The 26,554-nt window shown below is 43.0% G+C and overlaps 2 protein-coding genes across 5 annotated transcripts in view; both read left to right on the top strand.

Moving 5' to 3' along the window:
- LOC135905749 (uncharacterized) overlaps window positions 1-26,554 on the top strand; it is a 268,697-nt gene that overhangs the window by 81,281 nt on the left and 160,862 nt on the right. The gene's annotated exons all lie outside the window — the stretch shown is intronic.
- Window positions 2,495-26,554, top strand: part of LOC135905752 (uncharacterized) — a 36,093-nt gene continuing 12,033 nt past the window's right edge. For 2 of the 4 annotated variants that reach the window (XM_065436782.1, XM_065436781.1), the window contains exons 1-7: window positions 2,495-2,712; window positions 10,496-13,158; window positions 14,545-14,595; window positions 14,694-14,752; window positions 15,473-15,567; window positions 26,345-26,413; window positions 26,476-26,536. In XM_065436782.1, the coding sequence (XP_065292854.1) occupies window positions 10,497-13,158; window positions 14,545-14,595; window positions 14,694-14,752; window positions 15,473-15,567; window positions 26,345-26,413; window positions 26,476-26,536 (2,997 nt within the window). In that variant the 5' untranslated portion in view covers window positions 2,495-2,712; window position 10,496. Of the gene's footprint in view, window positions 2,729-10,495; window positions 13,159-14,544; window positions 14,596-14,693; window positions 14,753-15,472; window positions 15,568-26,344; window positions 26,414-26,475; window positions 26,537-26,554 lie in introns of all 4 variants that reach the window. The other 2 variants (XM_065436780.1, XM_065436779.1) reach the window with 2 other exon arrangements.

Raw genomic sequence — 26,554 nt, 5'->3', positions numbered from 1 at the left:
CACTTCAAATGCCTCCACCAAGTGTTACAATGCTGCATGCAGCCATACTAAGGATCTCGCAACAACACCTGCAGGTAAAAAGCAGAAGCAGTCAAAGTGCTGGTGTGTTCTGGACACTATGTTTGAAAACTTTTATGCAAGAAGAGTGCAAGAAGCAGACATAACTGCATTTATTTCCATAATTCCCCATTTAAATGGCCTTTTCTTTTTGCTTAGACAATGCCTACGCCTAGCCACAGCAGCTCCCTCATACAGACTCCGCAAACCAAGAGGCCGTGTAGGCAAATGCAGGTAAGAGGCAATAAGCAATAGCACTGGTATCGACATTCATCTAATTTCTTTTTATTTCGTTTAGGCAGCCAGCACACCTCAAACAGCCACCTTGACTGCGGGTGTGTCACCCTAGTCGCCAAGGAAACATTTGAGGGAAAGTGACAGGCAATGTGAACAGCCACTTCTTCATGTAAACAATACTCTTTCTCTCGGATGACTCCTACGCCTCACCACGCCAGCACACTTGTGCACAAAGATGCCGCAGAGGCACGTGCAGGTCAGAGGCAAGAGGCAGTGGCACTGGTGTCGACATTTACCCAATTTCTTTCTCTCACACTGAGGCAGCCAGCACACCTCGAACAGCCACCTCGACTGCGGGTGTGTTAGTTGATCCCTGTTGTACATATGCTCATAATAAACTTCAGTAAACTTGAACTTCATAATAAACTTGAAGGCAAATGGTACATTGATGCATTGTATTTTTGAACATTTATTGTACACATACAATATATGTTATACTTTGCAGTGCTACAGAGCGTATTTTGAAGCTTCCCCCTATATTTTGCACCTTTAATTACGTATGTGTTGTGTGGCCCTCAATGTAGTTCATGTTGTAGCAGCTGCTTTGTCTGTGTATCGCACATTGGCTTAAGCTCGTGATATCCACATACTTCTCTCACATATACAAAATAAAGTTCTATGTAGTCCTCAGTGTTACAACAAAAAATGAAAGTAAACAATCCGATCGTGTAATTATGTTTATTACAGTGATTCCTACGACAGTTACTGACAAGTTGACAACTTGAACTGGTCAATCGGTCCATAGCCTCCTCTATTTTTCAAAAATAAAGGAGGCTATGATCCGTCATGGCAAGGAATTGTATGTATACATAAAAAAAGGGGGTATGTGTGTGTTTGTAGTGGGGGTATAGGATTAGGGCGATACGAAAAAATGTACCAACACCGTCCTCTAGACCCATTCCGTTGAGGTACCGTAACAAAACGTATTATGCATAAAATTCATACAACCAACTCTGATATTACTACAGACGCCAGGCGACGCGAGCTACATTTGTCATGATGCATTCGCGACTGCACCGGATGCCCTCCACATTATTCTCGTTAATCGTGCTCACTGCGCCGAGGCAAAAGAAAGACCATGGGCGCAGGTGCCTTTAAAGTATCTCGACCTTGCAAGGCACGGCTGCGCGTGCCAGGGGAGCTGTCCGTGCGAACACTCCCTGGCACACACCTGCCTCGGCGGCCCCAACCTACGTAGCGTTCTGCTTCGAGCTTTGATCCCCCCACTGTCCCTCGGGTGCCCTGGAGTTCCTGCGCCGCCTGCTCTACTACCATCTCAGGTGCTCTCCTGAGACTTCCGTTTGTCGGTTACATGTGCCCTACAGCTGGATCATTACTTATAATAATAAAAAACCCGATCTATCGTCACGACGATAGATCGCGAAAGCGGCTTTTGCAACATACCGCGCCCGTGCGAAGATAATTACGGAACGCCAACGAGGAATCTGACCACAGCTTCGAGCTCGTAACGTCGTCGAGTGACACTCCTGCAACATGCGTGACCGCTGAAAACCGCATACCGCCACAAGCTTGAACAGGATCATCCCTCGGTTGCATAACTGCCAGCTCTACGGCCAACATGGACCACACCCACACCATCCCGCAACATAGAATAAAGAACCGACTTATGAAGCCCAAACACACGGCTGCACGCACACATCACAACACTTCAAGCGAGACGCCATGCTGCTACGCTGCTACTGTTGCCGGATTAAAACTGACTACTGTCACCAAGTCTAGCAAGCGTCTCAGGAGCTGGCAACCTCGGCGCGTAGCAACATGGCGGCGCTCTTGAGGTTCCCGATTTTATTGCATGGGCCCTATGGGTAGCTTGTCCTCTAGAGTCAGTATAGTAACTCTATGATGAATAGGATAGAAACACGCCCTGGCGTTACGCCAGCGGCACTCGCAGCGCCCCTGTCATTCGTATGCGCGCGCGCTTCGCGTTCCCCTAGAGACCGGCCGTGGTCATTCTCGGGGCACTCGGGGCCAATATCACGCGCACGTCAGCACTTACTGCCAAAAAAATTAATTGAATAATGCATTATTTTAATTTTGACGGTGTTGAAACGTTCTTTTTTTAATCATGCAGATTTTTTTTAAAGTACGGCTGTTTGCTTTTAGCGCACATAGGCGCTGCCATCGCAACTGCTATGATATTGTTTTAGCCAATCACATGGATCGGGCGAAAATTTAAATGCTGAAACTTTTGCAGATTTTACCGCTGCATAACCATGCGTGATAATTGCATAAGCGCATCAGAAGTTGAAAGGTAGTGTAGGGAAAGTAAATCATCGCTTGAAAATTCCGGAATATAGTTTGAAGCGAGAACTGCTGCATCGAATGGCATTGCTTCCGGTTGGTAATTCACAGCGTAAGATTGTTCCTTGTCGTCAAACGTCACTTGTGTGTTTTTGTTAACTCTGGATTGTGGAGGTCAATTGTTTCCTTTTTTTCTTGCGCCGGGGAGGTTTTGAATGATTTCATTGTCCTCTGCGTTAAGAAAATGCTCTGCATGCTCAGGCCATGAGCTTGCCCGTGGCCTTAGCTATCGCTGGCATGTGCGATGACGCTGGAAATTTAAAGTTGCGCACCGTGCCGGCTGGGTCTTAACTTACGTTTTATTTCTTTTACATTTAAATATGCTCTGATTTCTTCAAAATGGTGGTGAGCCAGGCATTTGGTACGAGGACGGGACTAAGATTAAGCGGATACACACGACACGGGTGCTTAATTGGCTCGTTCTCGCGCTGTTTGCAATAGTATGTCTAATTTCTTCTTTTGTGCTTTACGATTCTTTGTCGATCCCCCGAAGACCCTTATGTGCCACTGTCACACCAGCCTTCATAAATTGTTCTCCCCAGCTACGTCTCTTTGCCGGTTCTTTTCAACTCTCCGCCAGCTCCCACCGGGCACAGGAATCTCTGAACACGATTTCTCTCATCTCATCATTGTAGGAGTAACCTAAGGGGGACTTAGAAGAATTATACTTTTGTATGCACGTGGAGCGCACTCAACATAATAATGTTAAACAAGGTTACAAACGAGTTCAGATGTTTGTTGCACATTCCTGAACTTCCAGCTGGTACAGCTAGGGCAACGGCGCGCATCCAAAACTACCCATTGATCATGCCAATGCACTCAGGTGGGCCACTAGAGAGTCTTGGCGTGACCATTTGGTAATTTGAATTTTTAAGAACAAGTCGGCTGTGCTAAAGATTTAAATTGTCAAAAAGAACAGCACACTAGATGCATTGTTATATTGTTATGCTGTGTGTATGTTTGACTGGTGCAGAAGCTGCCACTACATTTCTGATAGCTTAATGACTGCAAGATAGCACATATTATGGCTCGTACTGGATCCTCTTACTTCAAGGTTAGGTTTCACTGACTATTATTAATCAATGCCTGCTGGCATGTCTGACTTTGGGTAGCAGGAAACCCTTCTTTGAAAAAGTACCGTAAAGAAATGCAAATTACAAAGCAGCAGCCCCTGAAGGGAGTTGCATAATCTGGCTGCTAGCTCGAAGAGCTTTCTGCGTGTGCTGGAATTTGAGATTAAGCAAAGCGTAGGGGTTAGTTGGTAACCCACAAGTAAGCATGAAAAGGAGGCAGGGATAACCAATAGACTTAATCGTCTGCACCTGTTGGTTCTCCCCATCTTTTTGTGCATTTTTTATGGTTATAGGGTTTCTGTCACTCTGAACCACTCTGATCTTAAAGTGGCAGAGCGTTCAGGCTGTCAGATTTTTTTTTGTGTAATGTGCATGATCTGCAGCAATACATTACTCATGCTGCAATTGGCACATGCCACTCTTCATGATGCTGACATTAATGTGTAACAATGACTTGTGTGCTTTTGTTATTAAAGCCCGCACCTCTAGTGGGAAAGCACACTTATTCATTTTGGCACTAGTGCTGCATATGAAAACTTGCTGTGAAAAACAAGTTTATAAGAATTTAGAACTTAAGAGTGCTCTGAAACACTTGTTGAAACCTGAGAAACCCGCTGGAATTAGTGCAGTGGCTTTCTTTCAATGAGTATACTCCTGAATAAATTTTTGAAAAAGGCCTAATATGAATAGCAATATAATGAGCGCAATATTTACATTCCCCTTAACTCATTGGTTCCTTTAAGCTGGGGTGGCGCTGATAGTAATGCTCTGCGTACCACTCCTTCCGTTCGTTTTATTTTTTTCCATGGTGCACTTACGGTAACCTTTTGAGATTGGCATCCGACAAAGTTGCCCGAGAGTGACAGGATGGGCATGTGGGATGGTTAACAACCGCCACTTCACCGTCTCCTAGGAGATCTAGAAGCACGGGCATGCATCTGCAAGCTGAAAGTTGCGAGTTATTCATAGTCATCCACAAATGCCCAGTGGCTGGCATCTGTGGGCAGTCATGTTCTCTGTAATGTCATTGCTGATGTAACATATGGCAGAAAAAGAGCAAGAACCACGAAAGCAGCAGGAGAGAGCAAACAATCTATTGTGCGAAATTGTAGGCTTTATACTGCATGCAGCAGAATATTTGGCTCTCATCTTCACAGTAGCATTGTCTACAGATTGGGAACACTTCCTTAAAGAAGCGTGATCAAAAAGTGTTTTCAATGGCCCTTCAAGATTAGCTTGGGCTTCATGTGTTGTGGTATGGCTCAAAAGTTGTTATGGGGTGTTTTAGTTTTGCCCTCACCTCTATCTTGTGTCTGTGCTGTGCTAGTGATGATTTGGCAGCTGGTCAGGGTGGTAATCTAGGTGGAGAAAGTGGGCTTACTTGCCAAACAAAATTATTTGCCCTTGCAGATGTAACCAATAAGAACCTTTTGAAACCAGCGAAAATGAACTGCTGCCAGGTGAGAATTGGCAAATAGGAATTCAACTAATTGGTTATTTCATATGGGAATTTATAGAAAATTCATAAGATGAGTGATTCTTATGAAGTGTAAAAAAATGACAACCTTGTCAGTAATGTCACAGTATCCAGCTCTTGTAAATCTTGTATGTATGCCAATGAATAAGGACAGACTTCTGATGTTGCCTCCCAAACATTTATAGTGGGACATGTCTTGTCAATTAGACTGCTTGAAGCAGCTGGCATATTTTGCAAGTGGAAATGGAAATGTGGATGAGTGGTGATGGTAAATTGCCCAGATGAAGCTTTTGCGTTGCTTAACCACTCTTTGGAATCTTTGAGTACAGCATCATACGAACACTTGCGAAAAGAGCAGCAGCTTGCAGATTATGGCCTTAATTTTCCTTTTATTAGTGACAGTACATAAAGAATTTCATGGTTCGTAACTGTGTAAAAAGGGCTTTCACCAGTAAACTTCATGCCATTGCTCAGGTATCCATGCTTTGTGAGGTCTTTTAGTTCCACTCAGGCAAATATGATTTTTGCATTTAAAAGCAAATGCTTCCCTTGTGGGAAAGAAAATAGCTTGTATGGGAGATGTGGGGGGGGGGGGGAATCTGCTGTTAGTGTAACTGTCTTACTCAAAGCAGACACCTAGGCTGTTATATGGCAGCAGGGGAGCCATCAGCACTTGACATTCCCGGGTGGTCACCATCCCAAGGAGTGAACACGCCCGCTGATTGTTAGATTTAGCACACCTACAAGAAGCGGCATAATCGGCATGACATGACTGCTGATCATTTTAGCCAGCTTCTCATTGCAATGTGCTGTATAATTGCAGAGGTGAATCATTTTGGGTCCTAGCTAATTCATTTTACTGCAACAAAAGTTAAATGCTCGATACTAGGTTTACTGTGTCTGTCCATTCACCTGTATTTTCCATTATGCCACCAGCATCATGCCATCTAATTGTGATGTCATCATTGTCAGACCATTTCATCATCCTCAGGTTTACTCTCGCTATGTGGCAAAGAAAAACAGAACCTTGCTCACCAGCACCAATGGGGATAAAACTCGTGGAATGAAAGAGCCGAATAATATTGTATTATACTTCTCCCTGCATACACCCCTCCTTACCATTATTCCCTCATTCTTGTGACACCACTGCGTTGATTTTTCATAGTGTGAATTTGCATGAACTGCTGTATGCATTTTGGCATGACTTGTGAACAGTGTAGTTAGTGAATAAACATAAACGTTGCATGACAATAGAATAGCGACCTGTGTAGTGTATATCTATGGTGTTGGGCTGCTGAGCACGAGGTCGCGGGATCGAATCCCGGCCATGGCGGCCGCATTTCGACGGGGGCGAAATGCGAAAACACCCGTGTACTTAGATTTAGGTGCACGTTAAAGAACCCCAGGTGGTCAAAATTTCCGGAGTCCTCCACTACGGCGTGCCTCATAATCAGAAAGTGGTTTTGGCACGTAAAACCCCATAATTTTTTTTGTGTAGTGTATAAACACGAGCATTGCATGACAATAAAATTGTGACCTATGTGGTGTATAAACATGAGTGTTGCATGATACTACATCTTGCATAGGATAACACACTTGCCCACATCAAATTTAGCTTAATAGCATTTCATTAACCAGTTCATGAAAGCTTCATTTCACATATATTTCATCATGTACATTGGATCTGCATAATTTGTCAGATATGGGCATGCTTGTAGCCTTTACCACTGGTGCTGCTTGCTGAGCTCTTACAAGTTGTCTGCCATTTTGCAAAGCTTGTTGCTGCAAGAAAAAAGAATTTAACCCTTTTGCTTAAGATTTATGCAATTTTTTAGTACATTCCCCACAAGCAGTGCGAGTATAATATAGAAATGACATGCATAATGGTAGGCCATGTTCGCGTCCATTAAAACAAATTGGTTGGAACTGGAATGACAAGTGAAATAAAAATTTCTTGTGGTCATGGCTAAGTGAAAGTGTGTTACTATGCATTTGAAATTTCCATTGTTTTACGCATCTGATATAAGGTTTGGCCCTCTCCTAATGGCAATAAAGGGTTGCCACATGGCAAAACTGGTCCCCCTGTTCTGGGTTCCTTGAAAAAACAGCCAGTGTCCTTAACATTATTGAGACTAGAAATATTGCAGAAAAATAAAAATATAAGTGGTACATTTTTGGAATATTCTACTAAAAGGGGCAATTTTGATAGAGAATGCTCCCTAATAAACGAGAAATTAGGGCTGGTGTACCATAAATATTCCTTTTGCTGGACTCTATTCCTTTCTTATTCCCGGTTCATGGATGGCTGATACGAATGATAATGTCTGCAGGGCCTGTGCCACTGACAAGGCACAAAGGGGCATTCGATTATAGAATGGTCACATTAGCTGGCCTAGGCCTCAAATGGAAATTTAAAAAGTATGTTGAATATTAATGAACTAAAAACCAAAAATATTGGTATTGGTGACAATTGTGCACCAAGTAGACTACTAATTAAAAAGTCAGCTGCTTCTTGTGCAAAGATAAAGTGGGTTGCCAAATCTGCACCATGCTCAATGACAGCACTATGTATTGAAGGGAGCAAACCTTGGTGGAAACTGCATCATTTTGCTGGTGAAGCAGAAATATTTAGGGTGGAATGTATTCCCAAATGCTGATTGCATGCATGTGCAGATTTTGGAGTGAGCATGAAGATTGCCCAACACAGCTTTAGCTTGCTATTCTGCTTGCACTTCTTTATTAGTTTCCCAGTTATGTTTACATTCAGCCCAGCAAGGCTAATTGCGAATGCTTTATTTACAGCCCTTGCTGAGCAATATAGTAATATAATGTGATGGTGTTTTACATTCAGAAAGTACATCTGAAATATTGTGGACATGGTAGCGGAGGGCTACAGATTTATTTTGATCAGCTGAAGTTCTTCAGTGTGTTCCGAAATCTTGGTACATCCGAACCTCATTAAAATGAAGTGGCACCCGACATGAAAATATCTTCCCTATGCTGTTCAATAATTCATTTTAGGCATATATTTGTAGCACCCTGATGTTGGTGAGAAACATTTTAGATTTACTTTGTTATATTATAGTTCATATATTCGTATTCATTATATCAAGGTCCAGCTGTATATGGGATTTTTTGTATTCTACACCATTGGAACCCAAACAAGACGGAAGTGTAAAGGAAGATGTAAACTTGAAATGATGAGTTGTAGTCGAGCAAGGAATGTCACTTTTAGCCGAGGTCTCAACAAAGGGACTTCACCCTGATGAAGACAAGGCCCCTAGTTGAAACGTTGGCTTGAAGCGGCATTCCTTGTTCAACTACTACAAATCATTTCAAGTTTCTATCTTCCTTTGAACTTCTGTCTTGTTTGTATTTCTATCCACTGTAGATGACAGAACAATGCGAGTGTCCTTTCCATAATACAGATATGGGTTCAGTCCCCACCAGCGACAAGTTACCTTTTTGTCCACTTTTATTTGCTCTTTTCTTTACGATTATGTACTTTTCAATTTCAACCACAGTTATTACCTCTATGCTTTCCTTTATATGGTTGTGTGTGTGGCTTTTTATGGTTGTGATTAACAAGAATCGAGCCCCTCTGTTTTTCTTTTCCTCGTTCATTTATAGCCAAGGTTTCGAATCTGGCAGCCTTGATGCCATTAGGTCGCACACAGAGTTTTATTAGCCGCGTGCCTGCTCTCTTAAGTTCAAGTGTTGCGTGACGCCATGGGGCAAAAAAAGGTGTTCCCCATAGGCCCACCGTGGCTCTGAGTGGCATTGGCCAACACTCCCAGTGCTAAGTCTAGTAAACATAGATATCCAAGTTAGTGGATGAATTGATAGCTGTCGCCATTGCACAATTGGTAGTGCAATGCATGCATAGTGCAGAGGTTGTGGGTTCAGCTCCCACCGGTGGCATATTATCTTTTCATCCACTTTCATTCCCCCCCCCCTTTTCATTATTTTCTACATTTCACTTTCAACCACAACTAATCACCTCTTTGCTTTCCTTGGTTCATTGTCGGCTGGCTTTATATGGTCGTAATTAAATAATTACCTGTCACGCATACTCTCCATCCTTCCCTCGTTTATTCAGGATACACCCAACTTCCTTCAAATTCCTTCAAATTATAGATTCTATTAATTCAATGCAGACGCTCGCTGGTCAGTCCATTCTTGTAACTTTGGGTGCCTCTGCCCTGTACATGAATATACCTATAACTGAAGGAATTGAAGCGGTCCTTAAATCAGTCAAACATAGCAAGCAAGCACACCACTCCAACGTCTACCTCTCTTACAGACGCTTGTCCTCACTGTTAACTATATTGAATTCGATTTCACCTACTACTTACAGATTTTCAGCACCAGCATGGGAACCCCTTTTACGCTGACATATGCCAATATTTTTATGGGACAGCAAGAATTAGAACTATTAAAACCATACCTGTCAAAACCTGGTACCTATCTCCAATACATAGATGACATCTTCATTATAACCCGCCGTGGTTGCTCAGTGGCTATGGTGTTGGGCTACTGAGCACGAGGTCGCGGTATCGAATCCCGGCCACAGCGGCCGCATTTCAATGGGGGCGAAATGCGAAAACACCCGTGTGCTTAGATTTAGGTGCACGTTAATTAGGTGCACGTTAATTTCCGGAGTCCTCCACTACGGCGTGCCTCATAATCAGAAAGTGGTTTTGCCACGTAAAACCCCATAATTTTTTAATCTTCATTATATGGTAATAATTTTTAGGACCGTGACAGAGACAAGTCCCCTTGTCAAAATGTTGGCTTAAAGTGACATTCCTCATTTGACTACTACTCATCACACCATTGGAATGTAATTGTCTTCTCTTGGAACCAAACCTGCAACCTTGTGCTCAGCAGCTGAACAGCCAGTGTGGCAGGTGTTGCTGAGCAGGCATTTGCCTGGTTGTGAATGGGCAAAGGGAAGTGAAGTTAACTGACATCCATATCAGGAAGCACCTTTCGAGTGGTGATAATCTGAGGAATATGTTTAACATTTCTATGCCTTGTCTCTCGAATTGCTTTCTTTCAGTATATATGCATGACACATAGATTTAGGATATCTATATGTTTATGAATCTGTCTGATTCATTCTCATGGGTATGCAATTATTCTACGAAGCAGTTTTGTTGCTTTGTTCTGAATTCAACTTTGTTTTCTTGTATGACTTTATGAAGAAAGTCCTGCATGAAAAGTTAATTCTGCTCTTGATTTGTTTTTTTTTTTTTTACTCCTTTAGAATGGAAAGCCAGAAGACTCCTGTTGTAAGGAAGATACCATCCTGGTTGCGGTCCTTTAGAATTTCAAAAGATGCATCAGTGCCTGAGGAGAAGGAAGGCAGGCCGGCTTCTTGCCAAACAAAGCAGTTTCTTCGTTCTTACCGCCGAAGTCTTAGTTCAAAAAAGAGTGGAGAGCAAGGGGAGAAAAGCAATTGTGAAAGCCAAGATGTTGCTAGAGCATCTCTGATGTCAATACGTAAAATTTGGGCTGAAGAGGCAAAGGCACAGGCATTTAGTAAAAGGAGCACATCTGAACAAAAATCAAAGAAGCCATGTGCTCTAAGGAGCAAACTTCTTGGAAGCCCAAGTAAAATTCCTGTCTCGGAAAAAATGCAGGCACATCACAGAGGGCTTCAGTCCTCTTTGAACCACAGCTGCTGTTCTCCTAACAAAGAAAACTTTGCTCCACCATCTGCTGGAAAATGCAAACACTATGGAAACCAAAGTTCAGCAGGAAGTTCCGATGGTAATCTTGCCTCAGAAATTGTGTTGAGTGCCGCAAGGCATGCGAAAAATAGAAGAAGTATGGCAAGAGAGCAAGATGTTTGGAGAAAAGCAGTCAACAATATAGGCCTCCCTAGAACATCTACAGAATTGGGGCAATTACCCAAAGTTTGCAATAAACAAGATTTGCTGATATCACCAGTCATGGGGCCACCGTGGAATGAAAAGCATGAAAGAGTTAGGGATTGGGTATTATGCAATCGTGATTGGAGCAGTGGCATTTCAGCACAGCATGCTTTGCCTTATGTGCAGCACAAGCGCCAACCAAGTCACCTTGCGATGGAGGAAACAGTTCTAAAGTCTGTTGACTGTGCTCCTAAAGTTCCACCAAGAACTTACCTTGCAAAACTGGTGCACGCCAAGGCGCATCTTGCAAAAACTACAGCCCCTTCAGCCAATTCCAAGATTCCAGCTGCCACAGAAAATCTTCATGAAGCTAAAAGTGCTATCTCTAAATATGGCCATTCTGTAAGCAATAAAGCAAGGCAAGACTTCTCTTTGCTTTCAAGAGTAGCACAAAAACAGCAAGTGCCTCCTGAGAGGCGCAGGAGATTGTGTGCTGAAGTTGGCACGCCCTCACAGGAACTTACCTCAAGACTTCAGCAGCAGCCAAAAAGAGCTGTTAGGCTGCAAGTTGAGCATAACCCAGTGTATAACATTAAATGTACATCAAGAGCGCAAAAGCTGAACAAAAACTGCAGCACTGGAGCAACTGATGTTATGGCTGATGATGAGGCTACAGTTCTGAACTGCAGCTGTGAAAGGTGCCTTATGAAGTTTAATGCAGCTGGCAAATATGCACCCGGGAGGATGGGTGACTTTCATACTAATTATTCACGTGTGATGGGACATCAAGCACTTAAAAACTGTTTGTCAAAGAATGGTAAGAAACCTGCTGCTTTGAGTCATCATTGTGAATGCTGCCAATTCAAGAAGACACACGAGGAATTAAAGGTCGCTGATGACAAAGTACAATATTCAATGCAAACCAAACCTTCGTGTGTGAAAAATTCGGACCGGGCAGCTAAATGGAGCACTGGCAACAAGCATGCATTTCAGTGCCAGGATGAGATAACTAAAGTCATTGAGGAAGCTGTAAAAGCAAGCATTGAGAAGTTGTTATCAGTGAATTCAAATCCACAGCCGAGTAAGGCACGATCAGTGGAGAGTCTCCATGAGCAGGCAGAATGCAAGAAGGCTGCTGCTTCACCTTTGAAGTACATTCTTCTCTCGTCATGCAGATCTGGCACTACAGGTTCTCTGTTAGACTCTACTGAAGAAGTTAAAGTGGACAGTGGCATTGCGTCTTATCACCAGTCATGTCTCACTGTGGGAACAGTGACAAAAATGACAAATAGTAACATTGACACTGTGAACAGCTGTTCACAGGTTGGCCTGGAGCGAACTGCATCACTCCCATCGTTAGTAGAAAGCAGCAGTCCTGCAAAACTAAGAGTATCAACTGCTTTCATAAAGCTTGTAAAGAGGGTGAGTTTAGGCCAAGGTAATGAAGGAACTTCATCACATCACAGCTCCTTTTTAGATGTGACAATGAACCAGGGAAGCATGGCATCACAAGAATCGTGCAGCCAGCACAGCAGTGGTGGTACTGAAGGTTGTTGGCAGACTGCTGAAAGTCACCATGCAGAGGATTCTCATAGCCAATCAGAAATAGCTTGTGACTTAATGGTTCAAGATGAAGCAAATGTGTCAAGCTCATGCACTGCTGAAAATGGCCTACTGAAACAAAATGAAGCATATAAATTTCAAACACAGCAATCAACAAGTCCAGCAAGACTTCAGCTTGACTCATCTAGCTTAAGTATAGGTAGTGTATCAAGCCGCAAGCCACCCGATGGCTGGGAGAGGACACCACCATATGATGCACCTGATGTAGTTGACATCAATGATGAGCTCTCTGAGCTAAATCCTTGCATATCTGATGCACAAGGAGAATGCTTCTCAAGTGACAGTGATGGAAGTGATGACCAGCACATTCTTGAGGAGGTAATCAGGAAAGGCATGGGTATGACACCACCAATCAAATTGCCAACCAGATGTCCAAAACTGGTGAAAACTCCTAGAAAATTCAAGTCCGCTGAAATGTTTTGTGGTAAAGGTAAGTGTGTTTTTGTGTATGAATGTGTGACAAAGTATAAGGTACAAGCTCAAGCTCTATGATGCTCCTGAACTGTTATATTGAGTAAAATTGATGCACCTGCATCATGTATGACAGGCAAAAAAAAAAAAAACTCTGGTGTGCAGTATTTAGTTAATTTTTTTAGTGTGCAAAAAATATTGACAGCTTCCAACAGCAGTAACAAAAGTAATACACATCAAGCATTTGTGACATGTCTTACTGGTAAAAAGGAGATATTTACTTGCATACGAGTGTTAATATGTTCTGCAAGAATGTGAAAGGTGGACAAACGCATGAAAGAGACAGTTTTAATCCATTTGAAAAATAGCATATAGGGACAAGGAATCCCACACAAGTTTCTTGCAGCCTGGTGAGAATTTATCGTACAGGTATGTTGTACCTGCCTCGTACAAGAGACTTCATGTGCACTATCTCTGTTATTAGGCTACACCCCTCTTTACCCCTTTTTTATGAATTCCTTGGGAAGTTTAGCGTCATGTGAGAATGCAGCCAGTGCATTTCCCCAGCCTCAGCAGGATTCAAACCATAGTAGCACCTCTCACAAACAGGGCATATGCAGAACATGACTTGCTGGAATTTCCAAGTAACTAAATTTTTTGATTACATAATCTTGTATAGGATGAGTTAATTGAAAAATGCTTTCAAGTGCAGCATGAATATTAAGGGGCCTCTCACCAGGTTTAGGCATTGCAAACAGACAAGTCCATTGTGTAGATCACACGGTGACAATTGTGTCTGCAAAGTATTACACTGATGTATGCTGTAGACACATTCAGATGAAAATGTGGGTGCCCTTTTTTTAGGAGGAACCACTCTCCCTACCTGCAGTGCATGAATAGCCAGCAGAAATGAAGAAACTAGTAATCCTGTGAAATGCGGAGCTCACAAAAGCACCACAAGAAATGCGCTGTGCAAGAAGTGATGAACAGAAGGGGAAAAAGAGAAGTGATGATTGTGACTTAAACATGTGGGCTCTAAGCTTTCATATGGGAGAAGGAGGAGGAAGAATGTTACTTGCACATACTGGCAGAGACAGTGGGAGAGAATCTCTGCTGCAGGGAGTGCAGTTTGCTTTCTTGCACCTTCCACTTGCACCATTCTTTCAGTATTTCATTTGCTTTGATCTCCACTATTGCAGGGCATTTTTTTTCTTGTGGTAGATCACTTCATTGACAGCGCTTTACTACTTCCAGGGTGTTACCAAACTTCCTCAGGGGGCCTTGTGAAAGGCCTTTCAAGAGCGCTTTTGCGGCACTACGTTAATGTAACATTCTTCTAATTACACTTGTAAAGACTATGTTATCTTCCAAGATATGTTATTTTTCTATTTATTTCACTTTTCAGCAAAATTGAAGCTGGCTGCCTATGTAAACAGTGGACATGTCACTGTGCATGGTAAGAACTTGTGCATGAGCACCAAAAGTTATTATAGCTTTGCTTCTGTTGGATGTCTTGTAACGGTACCATGTGACATGTCTGGTTTTCTATTTCAGTCATCAGGGCAGCGAAGTTGTTGACTTCCCGAGGAGGATCTGCAAATGCTTACATTAAGGTAGTAGAACAAACCTCTGACTCTAGCACTGATACCGCTATTAATTACTGTAGAATCCTGTTTCAGTGACTCATTATAGATTTAAACTGCACTCCTAGTTAATATCAGTTCTAATTGAGTGCCTGTGATTTCCTTTGAAAAATTCAAATATAAACAGCCAAACCCAACAAGTCCTTTTAGTAACCTCAGTAGTATTAGTGCGTCAGAAATTCACCATTTCAATAGGACCTCATTTGTCTGTACCCAAGTCTACTGGCGGTGTTTACAGATATACAATGGTGCATGTATTTTTCTCTGTGCATCTGTCATTAATAGCTAAATTTGTTGATTTCACAATTTTGTAGCATCTGAATATGTTGGCACAGGTTAATACACAATTGATGCTGGTAATTCTATGGACAGATATAGACAAATTTTTGTGTATAGAGACTTATAACTTAGTTCTAAAGCAATGTTGTTGGTTGAAGTAAGCTTTTCAACTCCGCTTGTCAACAAGCTCCTCCTACAGTAAATGCTTGGCCTTTGCTGATTTGTTTTAATTTCGTTTTATTATGATATTGTGATAAAGAACTAAAGCTGGAGGTTATTGTTTTCTGTATGAGGCAGCTAGGTAGCATACCTATTATGTTGCAAAAGTTGATAATGTTTTGATGTTGAAAGCAGTCTCTTAATTTTGATCATGTAATATCTTAATCCACAATGTTCTCCTTTAACTTCTAGGTCTCCCTCCAACCAGATCACCTAAAAAGAGCTCACTGGAGAACAGCTGTTGTGAAATCAAGTAGAAATCCAGAATTTGACCACAAGTTTTCATTGTGAGTGTGCGATTCTTAAATTGTCAAATGAACTTAGGTCTTATTCATATACTGTAACAAAAAAATTATTAACATTCTGGTGGCTTCTTTTTTCACTAGTTATAAAAATACTGCCATGTTCATTTGTGTTCATTACTGATTTTTTCAAATGCTGTTTTGATCGATCATTTGGCAAATGGATGACTAACTGTATAGTAGTATATATTGACACGTGTACTTCTTCCTTTTTCTGGGGACTGTATTTCACCTGCTAACTTAAAGTTATCGCTTAGCACAAGATGTGCCTGGATGATTTGGAACTTACTTGAATGTTATCTTTGATTCTATGTGTTGTGTGTGTTCTTGCCAAACTTTCTGTAATCACATTGTGTGTGGAACACGAATTGTGTAGTACCTTCCAGAAGCAGCATGGGTACCAACGATTACGCTCGAACGTCCGACGAGTCATGTATAAAAGCCGACGCACTTGACCCGCAGATATCATTATCACCGATCGCAGACTGCTGGCTGCTATCATTGTGCTTCAAGTGTCAATAGCTTTTGTGGGCATAGGCACACCCAATTAAAGTTGAGTTTCGTGACTCACAGTTGTTCTTCACCATCACTACATATTGTTGCAATGCAGAACAGGACGTGCAGACAAGAGACTATGACGAAGAAGTGTTGTTGCTAGGCGCTTTGGCCGCCATGTTCTAGTGTCAGCTGGTGCCTTCAGCATTCGCCTTGCATAAACAACATTTGTGCTTGTCTCTGCCTCGCAACATTTTGGTGGACTTGCGGAGTACCAACACAGAGCTCTGCGGCGGTCGCCACATGAGCCCTGACCTGGTGATCAACAGCCAAAGCGCCGAAATTCCGCAGACTCTGACGTCTTGTCATGTTGTCCCAGCCGTGAGACCCAGGGACCTTCAATGGCATCGATGGTACGGATGTTGAAGAATGGATTTTCTGGTATGAATGTGTAAGTGAAAATAATTGGTGGGACCGAACGCTAATGCTAGCGAATGTGATATTCTACCTTCGAGACACAGTGCTAGCATGGTACGAGACCCATGAACACTACATAAGGAGTTGGGACATCTGCAAGCAGAAGCTTCTAGACCTCTTCAGAAAGCCCTTTGGCCATCACCTGGCAGCAAAGAAGGAGCTATCAACCCGTGCCCAAACGTCAGCAGAATCTTACGTGGCATATATTCAAGTTGTCCTTACACTGTCGTAATGTTGACAAAGACATGAACGAAACCGACAAGATTGGCCACATCCTGAAGGGCATCGCAGGTGACACATTTAACCTGCTTGTCTGCAAGAACTACGACTCGGTGGATGCGATCATCAAATAGTGCCACAATTTCGAACTGATAAAGGGTCGCCACATTATGCAGCAGTTCAATAGGCTACCAAATACAGCTTCAAGGCCTTCGTGTGAGGAACAGCCACATGGACCTCCTCTGTCTTGACAAGAAAATTGGACGCGGTTAATTCATCGTGAGCTCAAAGCCATGTCTCTTGTCAGCATTGCCCAGATAACTCATGTTCTGTCTCGCTTATACAGGCTGTTGTCTGACAAGAGGTAGCAAATTTAGGCTTCCTATCTCTCTGCCCCGCTCCTGATGCCGCTGTCAGTCAGGACCGGTTCCGCCCAAACACTGCTTCCCCATTTTCAGCGGTTCCAACTCGCCGTCGTAACCCGGCCAACTGGAGTGCACCGGACGATAGGCCAATTTGTTTCAATTGCGTGTGTGTTGGACATATCGCTCGTCATTGCCGCCGTCATTGGTCATCGCCTCCAAGGTGGAGCTTCCCGTCCAGCTGTCCAGATCAAGGTGCTCCCCGTTTCTCTGTGCGTCCTTCATCTACGAATAATGAGAATGTACCTCCGACCTTTCCGAACCAGTCGGTCACCATTGCTCCTAGGTCGTCGGTCTCGTTCGCCGCAGGCCCGCTGTTCTTCCCCCGCATTCGTGTCACAGGAAAACTAGTCGATGCAGCTCCCGGAGGTGATACTGCATCAATGACCTGGCCTGCAAATCCTCTGATCACATTGCCTACCCTTGAAAGTATATTAGACATTGAGGTGGATGGAGTCCCAGTCAAGTCCCTCGTCAACACCGGTGCGCCAATGTCTGTGATGAATGCAGCCCTTCGCAAAAGACTCGGAAAGGTCCTCACGCCTGCCTTACTGTGCATAGTACGCGTTGCCAATGGCAGTAGACCACTGGTTGTTGGCACGTGTACCGCAGTAATAACGATTGCCGGCCATCAAACTACCATCTTATTTATTGTGCCAGAGCGCTGTAGGCATGACCCAATTTTGGGGCTGGACTTTCTTTCGACCCATTGTGCTCTAATAGACTGCACTACACGTGTCGTGCAGTTGGTCCTTCCTTCTGACCGCTGCTTTGATTCTGATGCAGATCATCCGTCCCTGTGTTCTGCCGAATTCACCCGGCTGCTGGCTCAAGCCGCTACTACTGTACCTTTTAAAGCTTGACCACATGTTCCTGATGGCGACTACATCGTCTCTCTGCTAGACGATGGTATTCTACAGCATGGCATTGCACTCCCAAGTACCGTTGTCACCATTGTCGATAATTCTACTTGGCTTCCCTTTCTCAACTTTAGGTCTGTTGCACATGTTCTTCCCGGTAACATGACAATGGCCCGTCTGACACCTGTGCATGAGTACAAGATATCTCCACTCGCGCCCATTATTTCTGTCTCTGTCAGCCCTATCATCGCGTGTTCCCATTCAGCTTCGTCACCTTACCATGGCATCGATAAAATGATCGCTACCGACCTCTCTCCAACTGAGACTGAAGACGTTAGGCGCATTCTGTTTAGTTACCGCGATATTTTTTATTTCAATGACCGCCCGCTCAGCCGGATAGCCATAGTCACTCATTGTACCTATTCATACCAGCTACGCAAGTCCCGTCCATCGCCGCCCCTACCGTGCGTCTGCTGCACATTGCAGCATCATTCAAAGCGAAGTCGCGAAGATGCTGAAGAAGGTCATCGAGCCTTCTGCTAGCCCATGGGCCTCGCCAGTTGTCCTGGTCAAGAAAAAAAGACACCTGGGGGTTTTGTGTTGATTATTGCCATCTGAACAACATCACCGTAAAGGACGTGTATCCATTGCCTTGTATCGATGGTGCACTTGACTGTCTAGATGAGGTGAAATATTTGGCATCGATTGACCTCCGCTTCGGCTATTGACAGATCACTGTTGAGGAGAAGAATCGTGAGAAGACAGCCTTTATTACGCCTGATGGACTTTTTCAATTCAGAGTCATGCCTTTCGGGCTTTGCAATGCCCCAGCGATGTTCGAGAGAATGATGGACACCCTTCTCCATGGCTTGAAGCGGACCCTTTGTCTGTGTTAGCTTGACGACATAATCATTTTTGCTCCAACTATTAAAACCCACATTGAGCGTCACGCAACTGTCCTTGCTGTGTTTCGCGTTGCAAAACTTCAGCTCAACTCGTCGAAGTGTCACTTTGGTCGTCGTGAAATAATAATTCTCGGGCACCTTGTAAACGCCAATGGAATTCAACCTGACCTGGCCAAAGTTAGAGCCATGTGAGACTTTCCTGTGCTGTGTTCAGTTAAGGACCTTTGCAGCTTCATAGGCTTGAGCTCGGTACTTTCGTCGCTTTGTTCAATATTTTGCCAACATTGCACACCCTCTCACTGAGCTTTTTTTTTAAGAACGACGTTACTTTCGCGTGGGGACAGCGGCAGGACGAAGCCTTCACAGCACTCGTCAGACTCTTGATGAGCTCCCCAATTTTAGCCCATTTTGACCCTTGAGTACCCACTTAAATCTGTACAGATGCTAGTGGTCACGGCATTGGCACTGTTCTTGCCCAGATTCAGCGTGTTCAAGAGTGCGTTATCGCTTACGCAAGCCGTTTTCTGTCCATGGCCAAGCGCAACTATTCCATCACGGAGTGAGAGTACCTAGCGCTGGTTTGCCCATACCTATTTGGACACCATTTCCGCGTAATTACCGACTACCACGCATTCTTTTGGGTTTCTTGTTGAAGGACCCTACGGGTGTCTTGGGCATTGACTATTGCACTTGCAAAGGTACATTTTCTCTATAATGTACAAATCCAGCCATTTACACCTGGATGCAGACTGCTTGTGCTGCCACTTTGTTGACCCACCGGAAGCCACAGACCTCGAATCTGACGCCAGCATCCATCTCAGGTTTCCTTAACATTGAAAATGGACAGTGCCGTGATCTCTTTCTGCGAACCATCATAGATCGGTTAAGCTTGCCAACTCCTGATCCTTCCCTTCGTCTCTTCTGTATTTCTGACAGAGTCCTGTACAAACACAACTTGTGCCCGGATGGTGCTGACCTACTGCTGGCCATACCGGGGCACCTTCAATGCACCATGCTTTAACAACCCCACGACGCACCCACCGCTGTGCATCTCTGTGCTACTCGTACCTTTGACCAAGTCCGCCGCCGTTTGTTCTGGCCTGACCTCTACCGATCTGACCTCTACTGCTTGCGACCTGTGCCAACGCCGGAAGCCCGATCCCATGGCTCCAGCTGGGCTTTTACAACCCATCTACTCAACCTTTCTTTTGCATGGGACTCGACCTACTTGGCCCTTTCCCTTTCTGAACTAAGGGCAACAAATGGGTTGTAGTTGCAACCGAATACGCCACGCGCTTCGCCTTTACGGGAGCTCTGCCTACAACTTGTGCCACTGACGTCGTGGAGTTCCTCCTACACAACGTCATCCTGTACTACGGTGCTCCATGCCAGCTCCTCACGTATCGCGGATTTTATTTCTTGTCAAAGGTAATGATGATATCCTCCGCATATGCTCTACTGAACATCAAATAGCCACTGCTTACCATCCATAGACTAATGGCCTTGCAGAACGACTGAACAGAATGCTTACCAATATGCTAGCTATGTAGGTTTCTCCAGACCACCAGGACAGACGTCGTTCCACCATATGTCACCTTCGCATACAATTCATCTTGCCATGACACTGCAGGTTACTCACCGTTTTATCTACTGTTTGGTCGTGATCCCATTTTGCCCGTGGACACCGTACTTCCACAAGTCGCACAGTCGCACACCGCTTACGCTCACCATGTGATTTCTATGGCAGCACAGTCCTGTCGGATTGCACATGCTCGCCTCACCGATTCCCAGGTTGCCCGGAAATTCTGTTACGACATGCGCCATAGGGATGTGCAGTATTTACCTGGCTCTCTCGTGCTCCTGTGGTCACCGTCTCATCGTGTCGGCCTATCAGAAAAACTTCTGCCGCGATATTCAGGCCCCTACTGAATCCTGAGACAGATTTCGGATATGACGTACGGGATTGCTCCCAAAGAGCCAGGCCCGTCGTTTGTAAAGCCAAGAACTGATGATGTTCATGCCTCCCGTTTAATGCCCTACGTGCATGCCTTTGCCGGGCCATAATCGCTTGCGCCGGCGGTGTAGTGTTGCGATGCAGAACAGGATGTGCAGACAAGAGACGATGACGAAGAAGTGTTGTTGCTGGGGCGCTTCTGCTGCCATGTTCTAGTGTCAGCTGGTGTCTTCAGCATTCGCCTTGCATAAACAACATTCGTGCTTGTCTCCGCCTCGCAACAATATATTAGCTTGCCTTGAAATTCAGGGGATATTGTTATATTCATTTCTTAATGTTATGTAATTTATATTAACCATTGTTGAGGTGAGACCATGTTTAATGTCGCAGCTCTAAAAACAAAACACAATTAAAGTAATATGTAATATTACTTATGTAATACCCCGTTACGGGGTCTTTAAGGAATAAAGATGAAATGAAATGAAAGAAGTTGCAGTGTACACTCAGCATCTAATGGTTGTATATAATGTGACCACGCACTGCAAGAAGTTAAAAGCCTCTTGTTGTGGCATATAAGATGGCTGGAAACATTAGCTGTAATGTAAATGTAGTAACTATGTAATAAATGCTTAACTTTATTGTGGTATTTATTTATTTATTTATTTTGTAACATGCAGGTCAGGTGGACTGCCATCGCTTTTCATTAATCATGCGCAAGACTAGAGCCCAAGATGTTCGTGATGGCTGTTTGTGCTGCTAACCGTCTCTTGGGTGCTCAATGTTAGGAGTAAAATCCCCATTACACCAAACACCAAGAACATGAGTGGCGCTGGTTGTGCAAAGAAAAGCACAAGCACTTACCCAAAGGGTTGAGGACAAACAAATGTGTTTGCATGGGGTGTGCTAGCTAAAGTTTTAGCTTAAGTCAATGGTGGAGCTACTGGAGGAGGTGGAGGCATAATGGCATTGGCAAGTGACAATGGTTGGCGCTCTTTGGCCATACCTGGCCCTTGCGCCAATAAAAACCAAACATTCATTCAAGTGACAATGGTTCGGGCACCGGTGCATGGGCTGATTAAAGTACTTCAGGCATCTGCTGCTTGATGGCATGCTGAATCACTAGAGTCAGGCAGCCAGATGTTTTAGTTATGCAAGGGAGAAGAGACTGCTGGCAAGCCACCTCTTCATGCACGAACTCCTTTATCTGTCCAGCAAGGTTAACGGGTCTGCTGAGAGTTGGGCTGGCTTGGCTGTTGAAGAAGAATGTCGAACCAAAACCTATTGCTTGCGAAACTTGTTGCAACTTTGGCACAAGTACTAAACACCAGAGAGAGTTGTTAGATTCTTGGTAATAAGCAAGTTATGTCATCAATTCCCTTTAATATATGTGCTTGATTTTTTCCATTTCGGCCACCAATGGGTCCATTCATTTACATAAATCAGCCACCATCAATATAGCTTGTGAAATTCTCACTGGCTTACTGTGTTCGAAACACCCACCATGATTGCTTAGTGGCTATAGTGTTGTGCTGCTAAGCACGAGGTTGCGAGATCAAATCTCGGCCGTGGTGGCTGCCTTTTGATTGGGGTTTTGGGTGCATATTAAAGAACCCCAGGTGGTTTAAATTAATCCAGAGTCCTCCGCTATGACGTGACTCATAGTCAGATCATGCTTTTGACATATAAAACCCCAGAATTTTTTTTAATGTTTGACTTCAGTGACATTATTCAGCTTGAAGCTTCCGGACAGCAGGGTTGTTGAAGACCTTAGTGAAAAAGTGGTCTTGAAGACGGACCAGGTTCTGATATGCTTGTGGCTGCAGTACCATAGGTTGGCTACAACAATCAGGTTGAATATGACTAAGTCTCGTGCTCTTGTCTTATTGTGCCAGCTCACCTAGTTGTATGAGGACAGGTAGTCTTTGATGTCCTGGTCGATGGTGCTACAGAAGAAAACCAGATCTTGTTGGTGTGTCGCACCAGAGCAGGTGACAACCAGTGGCACTGCAAGTGATTCAATGCTGGTGTCATTCTTGGCATCTTGGAGTCTACGCAGCACTTTCACCAATTGTAATTGGTGTTTTATTTTGTTTGAACAATCAGTCAGTACAAACAGTACAATTTCAAGCCTTGTGCTCTGGTGACAGGCAATGGCTGCCTGCTTGACGTGCATGTTCAGTTGCTTTACTACAATTCATTTATTTATACAGGTAACCTGCAGTGCCTAATGAAAGGCAACATTGTTGTAAGGGGATGTCATAGAATTCCGCATGCATACACAGATGGAATAATGGGCAAAAGTCACAATAAACATGCAACGAAACTAGTATTAAGATAAAAATTGAGTGGAGTGCTCCTTCTTGCAACGGTTTTTAGGGCACTTGGCTAGCTTTTCTTACTCGGCTATTGTCCTCAGGAAGAAGCCTCAAAAAGCACCTTTGTGGCATTTAATTATCCTAATTTCAAATGCATGGTAACGGCACCCATCAAGAAAAGAGAGCTAACAAACAGAATGTTAAAGTGGTTTAGTGTTATTGAGTATGTCACTACCTTTAGAAATGCTTTTTTCTTAGAAGAATAGCACTTCGCCCATACATTAAACATGCATTACAGAAATTGTTTTTGCCCTGCTTTGTTCAAATGTTAGAAGCAATTTTTGAAATCCCAGCAACTGCATTTGTATGGTGCCTGAGAAACTTTTTTCGTGTGTGTTTGTTCTTCTTGAATTGTAGTTTTCCGCAATTTCTTGTAAACTTAACTCTGATAACTTCATTATGAATCAACATTTTTCAATGAAACTTCCTATTCTTCATTACACATTAGGCTGTGCAAAAAAGAACTAGAATAATAGAAAACAATTGATGACTTTCAACATTATCATGCTTATTAAACCATTACCGTGAAAAATGGCTAATTCTTGTGTTTATTCTTTTTTGACGTAAGTTGATGTAGCAGTCGCAAGTGCCAGACATCTTAGTCTATTGCACAGCTTGCTTATTTGACTACACTAGTACCAAATCGTTTTCCATTTTTGCACTCCAGTTGCAAGTCATGACTGTTGCCATGACACTATGTCTTTTTTATCAATAGAAATTAACTTTTTCATTGCTTAGCACACATGAAGGGCGTTCTTTTGTGTTTAGTTTCCTTTGTTAAAGAGTGGCTAGCCTTAACTACCTTTGATAGGTGTGTAAAAATTGCAATTTGCTAAACAATGTGGCATGGCTTCGCATACAGTTAACATATAGTGGAAAAGCATACTCAAAATGGGTTCTAACATTTGCAAAATACAAAACGTTCTTTAAATTTGTTGGTGCATTGTGGAAATTGTCTGATTAAATTTAGCATTTGATATACATTAGATGCTACATAAGTGATGTGCTCACACCATGCTAGATACTGGGAAAAATAAATGCTCAGATATTTGCTATCTGTTACTTCCACAAGAGAAACATTTTCTATGAAATATGTGCACATGTATATGGATAAGCTAGCACTTATCAGGATTTAGACACATTTTTTATTTGCATTGCACACCAGTACTGTGTATACTTTTCAAGTCGTGTTGCAGTGAAGAAACATCTGGTGCATCTTTGACATTCCTGTAAATGAGTGATTCGCACACATTTTCACAGTTCTATGAAAGTCTTGAATATTGCAGTTGATGTAAATCAAGAACAACAGGGGCCCCAACACTTGCCTCTGAGGAACACCAGGGGATACATTAATGTCATAAGACCATGTATGTCTTTCATTCGGGATAGGGACCCTCTGTTAGCTAAAGTGTGCTTATGCACATGCTGCAGTATGAATCATTACCACAGTCAATTTATAATATAAGGATATAACATTCTGTCATAAATGAATGTACACAAAGCTACTGCATGAAATAATTGCTCAATCGCAAGGTGTAGGGTCAATTTATGCAAAATAAAACCTGAAGAAACCTACATTTATTCATATGCCATGGCATTGCTGCCTGGGGACAATTTGCCATGAGCAGTTGGTGTTCTTAGATGAACAAGTCACATTCACATGCTATGAATACATGAATACTGACATGAATATTGCCACATGAATACTGACATGTGTACTTATTTATCCCTTTCCTGGGGACTGCATTTTACCGGCTAATAACTTGCAGTTATCGCTCAGCACAAGACGCACCTGCATGATTTGGAACTTACTTGAAAGTTATCATTGATTCTGCTGTGTATGTTCTCATCGAACCTTGTGTAATCAGATTGTATGTGTAAAGTGAATAGTGTTGTACTTTCTGGAAGGTATGCGAGCACCAGTGATCACTCTGGAACCTTCAACAAGTTATGTATAAAAGCTGTCGCGCTTGATCCGCAGATCAAATTTTTGATGATCACCAACTGTGCTCGCCGCTATCGTGCCTTTAGTGTAACTTGCTTTCAGGGGCACAAGGTCACCTAATAAGAGTTAGTCTTTTGATACACAGTTTTTGCTACTGTGTTCTTCCCCATCACTGAAGCATGACAGTACACTTTCATCGCTTAAGTGGTGCAGTTGAATTGAAGTAATATTTACGTCATGGAAGACTGTCTAAATGAACTGCCATGATCTGCCTGATTCGCTGTGATGAAAAAAATAACTTAAAAAGTGTCCTTATGGGCTAAATGTGTAACATTTAAATGATGCATAAGTGTCAAGATGGCATGAGGGAAAGCAATAACATGCAGCACTCTCCTTTTGTACTTTTAAGTGATTATAGCGTGTGATTAAGATTTGGTTAGCTTGGTTTATCTTGCAGAATATGTTAGGAATGCTTGAATCCAGCAGTGAAGCAGAAAAAATTGTGGCTACTTGTTTATGTACACCCTTCGTCAATATGAAAAGGAACACCATAACTGTGTTTGAACTGTTATTCCTGCAAACTTGCAAATCGGAACCTCACTCACTGCTATTTATTATATTGTACATCCTGTTAGAAGAACCCTGCTCAGAACTTTTTTCATTACGAGCAAACACAAGGAACATTACTGGCTTTGAACAGAAATCTGGTGTTCCTGTTCATATTGGATGATCAAAGTGTATGATCTTATTTTGTATGCACATGACGTGTTTCTACACATTGTTCTGCCTAGTTTCCTGTGGCTATAGAATTGTAAAGATATGGTGAAAATAATGCATAACCTATTTATGATGCAAAAAGATGTTAAGAGCACAAACAATTGACATACATATCTGCTACAACGGCTGTCTCTTTACTTGCAATTCTTTCCTCAATATATGAGCTTGTGTCAAGAGATGAATTGTTCAGAAAAATAAAAAAGAAAGAAATCACCCATGACAGCCTAATGAAACCGAATGACAACTTTGGGTGGTTTGTTGCACAGCTTATAGCTTAAAGTGGGGTCTCAACTCATTTACAAATGAATATTTTGTGCATCACTTTTATTCCAGTGAGCTTATGGCAGAAGATGCTGGAAAACGTCTTTTGGTGACAGTGTGGCATCGAGATATTGAAAACAAGTAAGGTTGTTTCTGGTGCCTCTGTTTACTGCATTTTAATGGTCTGTTTTTTTAAATTTCAGACGCAGTGAGCTTCTAGGCAGTATGTCTTTTGGAATGGAAAAAGTCCTGAACTCCGACCAGGTGAGGGAGGCTTGGAAT

The sequence above is a fragment of the Dermacentor albipictus genome, chromosome 1 (genome assembly GCF_038994185.2).
Source record: "Dermacentor albipictus isolate Rhodes 1998 colony chromosome 1, USDA_Dalb.pri_finalv2, whole genome shotgun sequence".
NCBI classification, from domain to species: Eukaryota; Metazoa; Arthropoda; class Arachnida; order Ixodida; family Ixodidae; genus Dermacentor; species Dermacentor albipictus.
This window is presented reverse-complemented; position numbering and strand designations above follow the sequence as displayed.